General features: G+C 39.4%; 1 protein-coding gene across 1 annotated transcript; it reads right to left on the reverse strand.

Annotated features, from left to right (window-relative positions):
• Positions 1 to 2,680: 2,680 nt before the first annotated feature.
• Positions 2,681 to 10,015, reverse strand: CLYBL (citrate lyase beta like; the record flags this gene model as incomplete). The annotated part of the gene is made up of 4 exons (XM_009866147.1): positions 2,681 to 2,848; positions 4,222 to 4,315; positions 6,126 to 6,227; positions 9,827 to 10,015. Coding segments are annotated over 4 exons (553 nt in total), but the record flags the coding sequence as incomplete, so codon positions are not given.
• Positions 10,016 to 13,815: the final 3,800 nt, after the last annotated feature.

Below are 13,815 nucleotides of genomic sequence, written 5' to 3' on the forward strand. Positions count from 1 at the left end.
TATATAATACATATACATATGCATATATATACTTATATATATATACACACATATATATATTCCCAAATATATTTTAATGTATTAAAATAGATTAAAAATATACATATAAAAGATCTATTTGGCTAAATTACATTTGAAAACATTTGATTTTATGTAACACACTCACTGAAGGAAAAATAGGCTGCTCTTAATATACCTGGAAATCTTGGCTACAAGAAGCAATGAGGGTCACAACAGTAACTGAAGAGCTGGAAAATTCTTCATCGTATTATTTCACTTGTTTAATCTTGAGTGAACATATTTGATGAAGGCCAATTCTGCCACTATAAATCTGAATACGGGAAAATCTAAGGACATACAACTTTTCTGAATATTTTGGATTTGTGTTAGTTTCGAGGGTGCTGACTTTGGCCCATGTATGCAAATAAGTGTGTGTTCTTCAGCTAAGAGAGATCTTCAGAAGCCTCGGTTTGCTTCAGTCATCTTGATTTCAGTGATTTTGATTCTTTGTGAAAAACAAGCAGGAGGGGATCTTAAATATTTAAAAATAACAAGAATCAGGTGTTTTGAACTTGTTAATAAGGTGACACTTTAATATTTTAGTCTCATGTTATCAGAGGACTGTCAGTGCCAAAATACGATCTGCAGACTTCTGCTTTATACCAGGTCATGAAATAAGCTAAAACCCATTTGTAATTTTCTGTGATGAATATTAAATTGGAAAAATTAGAATGTTTCACTTATATAGTTTTGGAACAAAATATTCTTGCTTTCAATTTTGAAACTGACATTTCATTTTAATCAAAATGAGTGAGAGAAATTATAAAAACATTAGATAAACTGAAAGCAAAAGGAACAAAAGAACAAGTGAAACATTTTGGATTGACACCAATTTTTTTTTTCTGTTTTACCAGAGATATGAAAAAAAGCTGTTTTATTTTAACCTAAACATACATATATATATACACACACATGCGCATATATATATAGATGTAACCTATGTATATACATAACCTAAACATATATATATATATTTGTCATAAATCAGAAATGTCACTATTGCCCCATCTCTATGGCTGCCCTTGTTGTCAGGCTGTTTGCTGGGTGTTGAGAATGTGTTGATAATAGTTGCAGAAAGGCAGGAGGTAAAAAGCAGGAACTGTGGGTTCACATTAATGAATTCTGTACCTTTTACAGATCTTTACCCCTTGTACAGAAAAGCAATTCAACTCTATGTCCAAGTTAGTTAGAAATTCACTTTACGCTCTGAATTGCCAGGTATGACCTTCTTGCTTGTCTCCTATCTGGACCCTATCCTGAAGTTAGACAACTTCCACCATAAAGTCAGTGGAGTCCAAACCACCAACAACGTTGTTTTTGCTGAGCATTTCTAAACTTCCTAAATTGGCTGCCCAAGTTAAGTATTTAAATACCCATTAAGCATTCAGAAAGAGTGCTCTCAAAGGTGCAAGGCATCTGCAGCTCCATCTTCTGTCAACAGGAGGTTCAGATGCTTACATTTTTTCAAAAATCAAGCCTCTCCTTAAGCTAGGAAATATTGGTGGAGATTAGGTAGCCATCAGCAGGTGCTACCATTCAGGAGCTGTATTATTTTTCCAACTTCAATCGCAGATGCAGGAAGGGTGCACGTCTACATGGACGTGGAAAATGCAGCTGTGAGGAGCCAACTGAAATGAGATCTGGTTTTGCAAATGCCGAAGCTCAACACACAGACAGGCAGAGTTTATGCTGAAGAACATCGATTGCTGTTCTTTCACTGGCACGTGGAGATCACTTAAAAGAATACCTGTCTGGTTTTTTTTTTGCTTGGTGCTTTAAGATACATATACCGCTAAGTGTTAAAATACAGTTTGCTAGATGGCATCACCAGGACCCATGCCTTTGGCAACAAAAACCTAAGCGCAGTACTATTACCATATGTAAAGCCCGAATGCTGGTCAGACACAAATAATGTAAAATCACCTTCATTCTGTAGGCTAGAATTCTCTCACGCATGTGCCAAATGGCTGATTTCTGTAGCAAAACCTCGCTCTTTGGTGGGATCACCGGGGTGCCTGGGTGATCTGGTTCACCAGCGGCAGGGGAAGGATGCCGGGACAGGGAGCCTGCCGCTGCTCTCGCTGGCTGCCAAGACCCGTGGGTGTCACCAGCACTTACTGGGAGGGGAGCCAGGAGATGAAAAACAAATCAAAGACCATAATAAGAAAATACCTTTCCCTTAGCAATTAGCGCACAAGATTTGCCTCTCGACTCCTTCACCTAAAATGTATTTTTTAACAACTGTGGTTTAAAAAGGAGAAAGCAAACCCTGTATTTTAAGAAGCAATTATAGAGGGGTCATCACAGAGTCTGGTATCACCTTTCCTGTGCTCTGTGATGGGAGGAATCACTGCACAGCCTCTTCCCCAACTTCTCTTCAAAAACAGTCACACGCTTGATGGAATATGGTTTTAAAAAGCAGCCTGTGACTTCTCAGGCAAAATTTCCAGCCCCAATTTTAAAGGTGCTAATAAACATGGAAGAGCCTGGTATTACAGAGTTTTTCAATAAATCACCTGAAATAAAGCCCAAGTTATTTGTCTAAGTGGCAGTAAATGTAGCAATATATTTAAATCGAAGAAGCTTTGCATTATTTTGAGACATCGACAGAAAGCCATACCAGTGAATCCCATTGAGGCACCTTCTCTTGATTGCCTGCGGAGCCCATCTTCATCTCGGAAATCGATGTAAACAAGGTCTATTGCTTGAAGGCCAAATGCCTTTGCTGTGACTATTATTTTTTGCCTGGCATATAGAATATCCTGAGTTTCCTTACTGCTTGTTGCACCTATGAAATCAATGAAAACAAAGAAAAGCTGACAGGACTGTTTCAAACCTTTGCATTTTAAATATTTCGTATGGTAAAAAAAAAAAAAAAAAAGGAAGTTTGAGATTTCATTTAACCAATTTAGAAAACAAAAGAGGGATGCAAGGCTATATGGTCAAAATGATACTCTTCGGAGGGAAAAAAAGATGTTTCAGCAAAAAAAAAACCAACAAACCCCAAACTCTCTCTTTAAACACTAGCTTATAGAATTCAGATTTTCATTTAGTTCAAATCAGACGTTGTAAGCCCAAAGTCAGTGGAAGCTTTCGCTGGTAAGGACTGCTGACTTGGGACTAACAGGAAGTAATTATTTGATTATATTATTTATTGTATACACAGTCAGAAGCATTACAGCAAGAGAAGGTTTACACAAATTGATATACTGGCTTCAAGTAAATAGTTAAAAAATTCACACTGAGAATAGAATTGCACTTTCCTTGGTTCTGATTCTCGTCACAACTGATGTCCTAAGATGAATATTTAAGCTTTAGTATTTCAATGAAAAAATGATGGTAGATGACTTCTGAGAAGAAGCAAAAGTATTCACAAGACTTCATGTGCTCGCAGGCCACCAGCTAAGCAATATGGTCATGTGAAGGCTGGTGTGAAAAAATAATAATATTAGTATGTTGCCTTTCCTTAGGGTCACTAAGTAGACATAGATTTCCAGTCTGTAAGGAATATTTTTTAGATTAACGTACTTACTTTAAATTTAAATATTGATAGCTCTGCATGTTTCTCTTTAAAATGAATCAGATTAATAAGAAGCTAAGTGCCCTCCCATAAAAGAAATTGTGAAATACTTTTTATTTTTGAGAAAGGCTAATAGTATGTTCACATGAACACGTGGCTGTATTGATATAGGACATAATTAAAGTAAATTTATGAAAGCAAAATATAGCAGGAGAGAATCTGTGCATGACGTCAAAAGTGTGACTGATAATTGTCTGTAAAACAGTAATGAAGCAGACACCAGATTTTCAGGACTTTAAATGTGGTTCTTAAAAGTGTGTGCAAGTCTCTTAGGGATGTAATATTTTTAAATAATTTCAGTGACTCAGTGTTTTGTTTTGTTTTGTTTTTTTTCATTAAATTTTAGTACTGCATGGCAAGAAGCATGATAAAGTGTTTGTGCCCTATAACACATTTTAATTTGCCAGTGATACATACTGCACTGAAAAAAACCCCCAAGAAAAGAAGGAGGAAAATGAAAATGTAAACCAGAATAAAGTGTTGACATTGCTTCAATTACTGCTGTTGGCCATAAATCACATTGGGCTTCTCTAATGCAAATGCCGTGCGTTAATGTTTATAATAAGCACACAGGTAGCCACCTATGCTGGCACGGAAATCCTCTCCTCCAAAGACGACCGCGTCCAAATGAAAGCCAACCCGGGATCCTGTTCTCAGTGCTTCTTCACAGACAGCCTTCAAATGAGAACAGAGTATTAATTTCTACAGAAAAGCAGGACACAGAGAGACTACAGAGGGTATTGCAGCAGCTCAGGGTTACCAAAATCCTTCAGCTAAAATTGCTTCTATTAAGCAAAGCCATTGCAGGTGCTCGGCTGTGCACAGCGCTTTAAAATGACTCAGCAAAAGAGAAAACATTATCTTTCACTAAGCACCTCAATGCCTAGACTGTGTAAATACAGGACATCGTCGCAGATTCCCTACCTTCTTGTTGATGTAATGCGCTGAGTATTACCGTGATCACTACTCCAGATATATATGTAATGACATGAAACAAAACATTTGTCAAATGCTACTTAAAGGTATTGAATTTGATTGGTTTTTGCATGTAATATAACTGCATGAGAAACATAAAGATCAGAATCTCTTTTATCAAATAAATAATATGAACGCTTTAAAACAGGATATAGGATATAAGAATTGTTAATATGATTCCCGATTTAAAGGGTTCAGCCACATAGAACTAAAAACTAGCCAAGGAATTTAAAAATGCAACAAGTGCTGCAGAAAAGTATTAGCAAAAAAAAGCAAGAAAAATGTTGCTGCTGTAGCTACTCTCTGAAGAAGCACATTTGCAAAATATTACTATTTAATATTCATATTTGGATAATAATTAATATTTGTTAACGCTAAGGTACATGGAGAGAGATAGATGTAATTACCAGGTCTACTACTGGGTGTTCTTCTACAGCAGCTGGTGGAACAAGAAATTATTCTTTAAAAGCGTACTTTAAAAGGCAACTCTCCTGCCAAACACCAGGAATTGCAGTGTTAAAAATTCCCCTATAAAGTCCTGCAAGTGAGGGAAAACCTCAGCTGTCTGAAAATACGATTTAAGTCTGGTTACGCACACTGGACAGGAGCATGTCTATTTGGTTACTGCTGTATTACATTCCCAGATAACGTTGGCGTGTGTTGTGAGATAAAAGGCTGTATGAAACGAGCAGGCTGCCTGTGAGGCCTGCCCGTACTTCTAGAGGTGCTCCTGATGTGCGTGTCCTCAGCTGGTCCTAAACTTTTCCCTCAGAGCCTGGCAGGGGAATGCTGAACTCCTGGTGCACGCACGAGATCTTCCGTTTCATTACCACACTGCCTTCCTTGCCTTTCTGAAAAACCTGGGCTTGATGGTAATAAAGGTTGGGGAGGAATTTGCATTAAATTACACTCTAAAAGTAAGGTAATGTCTAAAATCCCCCTAAAAAAGGAGCGTGTTCTTCAGATATTTCCTATTTTCAAAGTTAATTATACTTCTAATCTTAGCACCTCATCATACAAGCGAAAAAACCTCGATAACATGAAATTTGGTTGTAACGTTATTAGCAGAAGCCATTGTAAAGATGCCTGGTTAGCAACAGTGAAATGATGATTAATTCTTTTTTCTCATTAAATGTTATACAAAAGTTGAGTTTGACAGCTAGTAAACAGCCAAGTGTATTGCAACACTGCGGGTATTCCAGATATTTGGAGAAGCCCGTTTCCACTCCAAGTGTGTTAAAAATGGTAACAGTAATGCAGAGAGGTTTTGTTATTTGCTATGGACTATCTGGAGCTGTTCTATCACTGAAATATTTTGGATTTATGAAGGCCTTTACAACAGAAACATGCGAGTTCAACTTACAAATGTTTTAGGGGATTGAACAGTATGTTTAGTATTTTTTAATCTCTCTTCCTTAATGAAATTAGAGGAGGGACTGGAACTGGAGGGTATTCTGCTTATCCTAGTTTGCTGAGGTGGCAAAATATGAACACTTCAAGACCTGCTTACCTTAAAATTGAGTAAGCCCACTGCAGTTTCCACAAAGGGGATAAAATTCATTGGTTCTACAAGTGTTCGGCCTTTTAGGTGATGTAAGAATTTGTCTGAAAACTAAAACTAGACAGTATGAGCTATCAGAAAGACAAAAAAAAAAGAACAGTCTACATGTATATATAACACGTTACATTTTCACCTGGCTGTAAGAACGTCCCTCCCCATCCCAAAATCTTATAATTAAAAAATAAATAAATGTAAACCCAGCTTTTAACCAGGCCTACTATTCAAAACCACAGCATTCCCATACATTTCTAAGTTTGGAGTCTGGTTTGCAAAAAAAAATAATGTGGGTTATTTTAAAAAAAAATAAAAATCCAGGCTTAGCACCTCTCACCCTGGCTTAGTGAAATGCAAATCCACGGGCCCTGCAAAACAATGAAGTGCTGCTGTACCTGAGGTCCGATTTTGTTTCAGTTCCAGCACTGCCAGCACTGGAAATGCTCCCCAGCCTTCTAAGTGGCATCCGTATTATTCATTACGGCACCGTTACCCTTTTGTTCAAGAGGCTTTTCTTCATAATTTTTTAGCTTACCTAGGAAGGCCTTAAAAAGGAAGTTTAATTCTTTGAAGACCAAAGCTTGCCAATTTTTTCCATGAGACCAGTTCACAGCTAGCTCTGAGCTGCCAGTGGGGTAGCCCAAATTCCAAAATCTATCATCTGGAAACATACAAAAGCTCTTGCACAGATTTTTCCCCTTTCAAAAGGGAAAAAAAAAAAAAGGGGGGAAAAAACCCTCAGCCCTATATTGTAAATCTATTATGTCTGTCCAGAATGAGTAATTTGCACAGAGATAAACACATCCCAGGTAGGGCCAAAACATGTTAGTAAATAAAGACAAAAATAACATATGCATATATTTTAAATTTAAGGAATATTCAACTATTAATGGATATCAAAGGAAAGGGAATTTTAATCATCTCTCCATTCAGTCTCAGTTGGGTAAATCATATCTAAGAGATTTGCATAAATATAAACCATCAAAGACTTTTCATCTTCAAAGGGGGTTTCAAGACCCTATAAGCTTTGTACTGTAATCATCGCAGGTCACAACCCTGCAGGAATAAGGCTGCTATGGCAACATAAAAAACTAATGCTTAAGGCTTAGCATAATATTCTGACTAATAGAAAGGAAACTCATTTTAAAAGCTGGCAGCCTATTTACCAGAAGCTGGATTAGAGGTGTTATTTCCCCTTTTAGCTTCCCCCTACCGCCCCTCCCCAAAAGAAGGAAAATCTAATCACCCAGATCTTTTAAAAAAAAAAAAAAAAAGCTTTCCAGCAATTTGCAGTAACTTTACAATTAGGCCAAAATAAATCACAGCTTTCTTCAACGAAGAATTCTGCCCTTCCCATCCCTACTTTGCATTGTCACCGTGGCCCTCTCAGTAACTTTTCTCTGGAGAAGACAATTCCACCCAAAAATTGTTCAAGGAGAAAAAAAATCATCAACGCAATTCACACATGAGAGTGTACAGTATGACAGGTACAATAGTGACAGAAAACAGTAAACTTGATCCAGGCAAATCCAGAAAGTAATATAATGGCATCAGCATATGTTCTTTAGAGTCCAACCTGATTTGTATTTTTAAAGTAAAAGAAAAAGTAGAAAGCACTACCGTGTTTATATTTTAGGTGCAAATTAAAACAGCAGAACTCTCTTTTTTTAAAAAAATATTTTAAATGTCACAATTCTGAGGTTTTTGTTATCTTTTGTTTTCAAGGTAACGGAAAATAAAAGCACGTTTAATTAAATATTGTCTCCCTTCCTCTACCTCTTAAAAAATTCGCAATAAGCACCGATACAAAGGGTAATGAGTAGAGAAGTTTCAATTAATTTTTTTTTTTCAAAAGGAGACGATTAAATGTTTCCGGCCCAGTAAAGTGTTCATTTCAGGGAGAAAGGGGAAAAGAAAAAAAAAAAAAAGAAGGCGGAGGGAAAAAAAAAATCACCACAAAGCTTGGGGAGGGGATGAAGTAGCAAGGTCTCAGCAATTCTTTCAATTCCAGTGCACACCCAATAGTGTGTCGGGAAGAATGCACACTGGTCGGGATTTGTGGGAGAATTGTCCCACCACAAAGGAGGGAGAGTTACGCTTGTTATAGTCCAATAAGCCATGCCAGTCAAACAAGTACCCACACTAGGGACAAAAGGAAAGCAAGAGATTCTCACACAAAAGAAAACAAGTAAGCCCATCTTTTAGTTGTGCATCAGCCTCCAGGTTTTCTGCTGCACATAAATAAAAATGAAAGTGGAGGGAGGGGGGGGCTAGTATGCGTGGGGGAAAATAAACAGCTTCTGGGAGGCTGAAAAATCACGCCAGAGTGAAATTTGGGAGGATTGGGAAAAGAAGGCAGCGGTGTTAAGCGAAGCATGCTCTTTGTGTGCAAAGGTTGGGCTAAGTGAGAGGGAAGCAAAAGGCGAACCATGAGGCAGAAGTTCTTGGGGCTGGCTTGTTTTCCATGACAGAAACCAAAGTTAGGGAGAGGGAAGGTGAGAGAGGATGAGCGGACAAAGAGCCCCCTGCATCCCACCTCCACGCAAAACCGACTTGGTGGCAGCAAGGGCCCTGCCATTTTGGAATCATGAATATTCATTACCGACAAGTTCTGTCTAACACTTACATGGCTGTAAACCCTGAGAGGTACACTCTGGTTAATTTAATTAAACGCTGGTGGAAGGGGACGGTGAACCTTCTATCGCAAGCGGTGGAGGTCGAAGGGGCAGCGCCACGGAAAGGATGGGGCCCGTCACGTACCCGTCACGTTTGTGCAGTTGTACACTCATGCCTGGTCTCAGTGGTTTGATCAAGGTTAGGTGCTGAGATTAAACTAGATCTTAATACATCTGCCTGCCTTTCATCACAGCTTGCACGTGCGCTAGTTGCTCGGCTAGCCATTTGCAAAAATATAGAATTGAATAATTAAGCATTACTCCTTTACCGGCACGTTACAATAATAATGGTATATTTAAATGAATATCCCCCTTTTTTGACAATTTAAACAATTATAGCATAATTAGGCTTATTTCAAAGTTTTCTTAAGTAATTTGACATGCCAACCATTTACATTTCAGGTTTTTATTGGCTGAAAAGTCAGTCATGAAACACAAACACACCTGTCAGCAATTAAAAAGGAAGAAATAGAGAACTGTTCAGGAAATAATATCTGTGCTAATTAAAAACACTAGTTAAAAGCTTCCTGTTTGTTCCTCCAGTTGCCCCAAGGACTGACCTTCTCCCCAACCCATTTTTTCATATGTTGCTAACATGGTTTCCCCATCTCCTGCTTACAATGCGTGTAAGTAAGGCTCTTAGACAGAGACAGTCCTTTTGCCTGTTAGAATAGGTAGAGAAGAGTCAGGTACTCATGCTTCTATTTTTGACAGCATACTCTGACATCAGTACTGGTTCTTTGTTGACTATGTGAGAAATAAACCTGGTTTTCTTTATGAATGCAAGGTGTTCCATGTCTGCTTTTTATACAGCACATCTCACACATGTTTAAAGGGATGCATCTCCCAATTTCCTTAGCCAAGCAACAACATTACATGGTATCTGTAGCCTTCCTCATAACTCAGAGTCATTCACCTCTATGCCTGAGCGAAATTGGCTCAACAGCATCAGTCAAAATCTACTGTGTCGTTGGTACTCACCCATCTTATTTCTTCAACATTTTCAACCTTTGGCAGCATCATGCTTGAAGGAAGGGTCTTGGACTGCAGAAGCACCTCCAGATCTTCTTCTGCAAGACCGCTGGACACAGAGTTTATCCTAACACACTTCTCGGCATGGCCGAAGTCAAACTCTTCAAGGGTTTTCACAACAGTCAGTCGTGCTTCTCTCTATGAGTTTAGAGGCACAAGAAAAGAAAAAGAAAGCATATTTTCCAGTGACAGAAAAGCGCAATGAGCAGAAAACTTGTTGAAACAATGTGGGGAAAGAGCTAGACAGCCAGTATATTTGCCTCCCCAAAATGTCTGTCACTCTTGGACTTTTATTGAAGGAGTCATCACCAGTACCTTGCAATTTTACCTTCCTTATTTCTTTGATAACTGAAATGCTCAAGGGTTCTGTCTACACCACCACTTGTACAAAACAAGACTTTTGTGCCTCACTAGTGCAACCATGTCTAACAAACACAAATCTTTATACTGCTCACAGTGTGTTTCACTAACAGTCTGCACTCACAAAAATGGCACGTCATTAAATCTGCGTAAACCAATTAATTTTTTGTAATTCATCTCTCTATTATCTGGACGTCAGTAAGTACAGATGTAAATAAACTTCTTTAGGTTTGCTATATAAATCTTCCTTTTCTCCATATATCCAAAGTGCATTAAAGCCTGCAGTAGAGTTCACACCTCGCATGTGAAAACAACACAAAAACAGTTTGGACATTTTTCTTGAACCACATAAAAAGCTATTCTCCTGCTGGCACAAAATAAGATCTCTCCCTATTTTTGTGAATGTAAATTCACAAATCTGTAGAATAGTTGATTTGCATGAAGAATACTTGCATGCTTTTCTGAAATGAAACGCATTTCTTGGCCTGGAGAAGAAAGGGGTGGTGGTAGGGGGAAAGGAGGGTGCTGGGCTCCCTGCTTCCTGCCAACTGCAGTTTCAACCCCGAATTCCTTCCACTCGCCAATAGCCCCTAACAAATTCGCATTGTCAAAATGCACACTTATCAAAAAGTCATTTCATTTGTGAAGAGTTTTTATGGGGCTAATAAAACTTTAAAGCTCCTGAGTCACGAAGGTTCAGGAATGACTTTAACAATACGCAGTCTCTGAAAAGAGATGCTTTTCAAGAAAACAGGCAAACTCAAGGGGGAGGGAAAAAAAGAAATCATCAAAGTTAATATCCAGGCTCATACCAATCAGCAAGACAGCACATGACAGTAGATTTAAACCAGACGGATGCAAAGCTGTGCCGGCGAGCGGGGCAGAGGCGGTTTCCCAATGTGGTCTGAGTTAAGCGGTGTGAGGGAACAGTAGCTTACAGTTGTCAGGTCTGATCAGAACAGGGTCTCCCAGGCCAGCTTAAGACAGCTCTGCAGTGTACTGATTTACAGGGCCGGGACCCCCGATAATTAGGGTAAGTTTAGAGAAAAAGTAAGTGATGGCTCTTACTGGTTAAAAGGAAGGCATAATGAAGCAGAAAGTTAATGAAATCTGAAGCAAACAGCCTTCGGCTTGGGGCTACTAGCCGTGCTTCTCCGAAGGCTGGGAGCATATGCCCCTTAATCGGACAGACGGGAACAAGGCGCACACGTACGCATCCCTGTGCTGCGACTAAGGGGCACGCTCAGAGGTAATCTCTGGGAAATACAAGCCGAAACGTCTGAACTGCTGTGAACGAACTCTGGCTGGGGCCATTAGGAAAGCCACACAAAGATGCATGCCGTTTGCTACCAGCACGTCCAGCTGGAAGACAGCTCCAGCGCACGGCTGGCTGGAATGATTCTTCCGAATTAGGTAAAACGAACCATATGATGCCAATACCAGGTAATAAAAATTCCCCACGTTTTCCTTCTCCGACTGATGGGTTTCTGGGGCCCGGCTGAAAGTTTCTGGGTATGAGGCTGAAGGGTTGCTTAAAAACACACTCCAAAACAATTTATGCTTTTAATTAAAGGCAGATTATCACCGTTTCAGCACACACTGATCCAATTTGCAAAAGAAAGATCTCCCCAAATTATCCACTAAGGCAGCATCCAATTCCAACCAAAGGCACATCTCTAGCAAACTTACAGCCTAACTCGTTATGATTTTTTTCAGACTATAATAATGAGCAGTAGACCGCCTCATTAGCTATTTTTCTCCTCAGGCTGCAAACTCCCTTCCCAAAAAAGACAGATCGTGTCTTTCTAGGTATATTTCCATACAAAACACTTATTAACAGGCTGTTGCTGTTATCAATTTACATAAACTAAATGTGCAGCCCTCTGGTACATATCCCCAAAATAACCAACAACTTCACTGAATTTATACCAACCAACAAACATGGGGAGGGGGTTGTTGTTTCTTCCCATATTTTAATAGAAAATATGTTGCTATGTTAGTTAACACACCCATGCCATCTGTTGGGTTGAGAATTGATGCATTTTCTTAGAACCACTGCGTTTTAGATCTGTCTGCCTAGATACTCCAGTAATGGAAATGTTTCCCTTCCATGGTAAAATACTTGTAGTCACTACAGTTTCCACATCACGATTCAATTTATGTTTTTAATTGTGCGATAAACTGAGAGGACCTGGCTGACAAAGGCAGAGCTCGTGAGGGGGCTGACTCAGGGTCTAAGTTTCTTACAACGGAGAAAATCCTGCTGACGTTAGTGGGGTGTATCAGGTACCCAGGCTTCCAGTAAAACTTTTCATGGGTGAATAAAAAATGTACTAAAACCTCCGACTAAATGTACTAAAAACATGGAGGGAAGGGAGACACCTTTCTGCCTTATTACACAGGGAAACATAGATGCTATTCTTATTGTACGATCCACACAAAAGCTAAAATTTCAAGCTAGGCAAACTCCTTCAACGCTGTAACAGTAGAGAAATAAGAAGACCTTGATACAATAATATCTTTATAGGAGTAGATGCAAAAATAATCATGTTTTCCAAACACTATGTAAAGACCCTGCCAAGAATGGTCAAACTAGAATTTTAAGGAATGTTGAAATAAATGGTTTACCTTGTTCCTCACATAAGAACTCCATCATTAGATCATACTCTGTCACGAATGAATAGCTGATAAAGAAAAAGGCCTCGTTGTTAAGTAAGTGATTCCATCCCCAGGTAGCTTGGGATGGTGTTATCCCTATTGGATCCCACACGGGCCAGGTTCTTTATCAAGCTGAACAAGAGAGAAAGACAACAGAGAGCTTCATGCTAAACAGTGATAATATTAAAAAAAGCGCTGGAAAACCCATTGGGAGAAAACAATGCTGTTCAGGGCGCTACTTTAGCATCCCTTCTGCTTGACTCTGAGGAGGACACGAGAAACTGTTCACTAGCAGGCGCAGCTACGCCAACTGGAGAAGATAAAGGTTTCAGTGACGCAGCATTGCTGACGAATCCACCGCCACCCAGACACTGAAATTAAAGCTGGGAATACGTGTGTTGCTGGCCCAATTGGCACCCATTAAACCTAATAACTAACCATCCTCGCGAGTTCCTAGCTCTGAATTATCAAATCTGCAAAGAAAACAACATCCGTCCACTTTTACACTCCAGTGGAAGAGGTGGTCCCTCGCGGCGGGGCTGCGCGGTCTCGCCATCTGGAGAATAAATCGAGTGTGAAGTACAGTATAGTTTGGGACCAAGCTCCGTGGCAGCAGCCCAGCAGTTAGTTCATTAGTCCCAAACTTGCGGGGATTAGTGCGGTATCAGCTCTACTGTCGGATGGGATCAGGCAGGCAGAGCGCGAGACTCGGGGAAGGGGGTGGCGGTGAAGAAGGAGCCCCTCCAGCTTATTTGTAAAAACTACACAGTATAAGCACACCTAAAGAGGTACCTTTGGTAACAGCTTTACTACAGTCTCCTACTAGTCAAATCAGTGCCTTTCTTCCCTTCCTTCTTTTTTTTTTCTTTTATTTTTCTCCCTTTTTTTCTTTAAGTTGTATGTCAAGACATAGAAATTTC

This window comes from Apaloderma vittatum, unplaced genomic scaffold (assembly GCF_000703405.1).
Source record: "Apaloderma vittatum isolate BGI_N311 unplaced genomic scaffold, ASM70340v1 scaffold3943, whole genome shotgun sequence".
NCBI lineage: Eukaryota > Metazoa > Chordata > Aves > Trogoniformes > Trogonidae > Apaloderma > Apaloderma vittatum.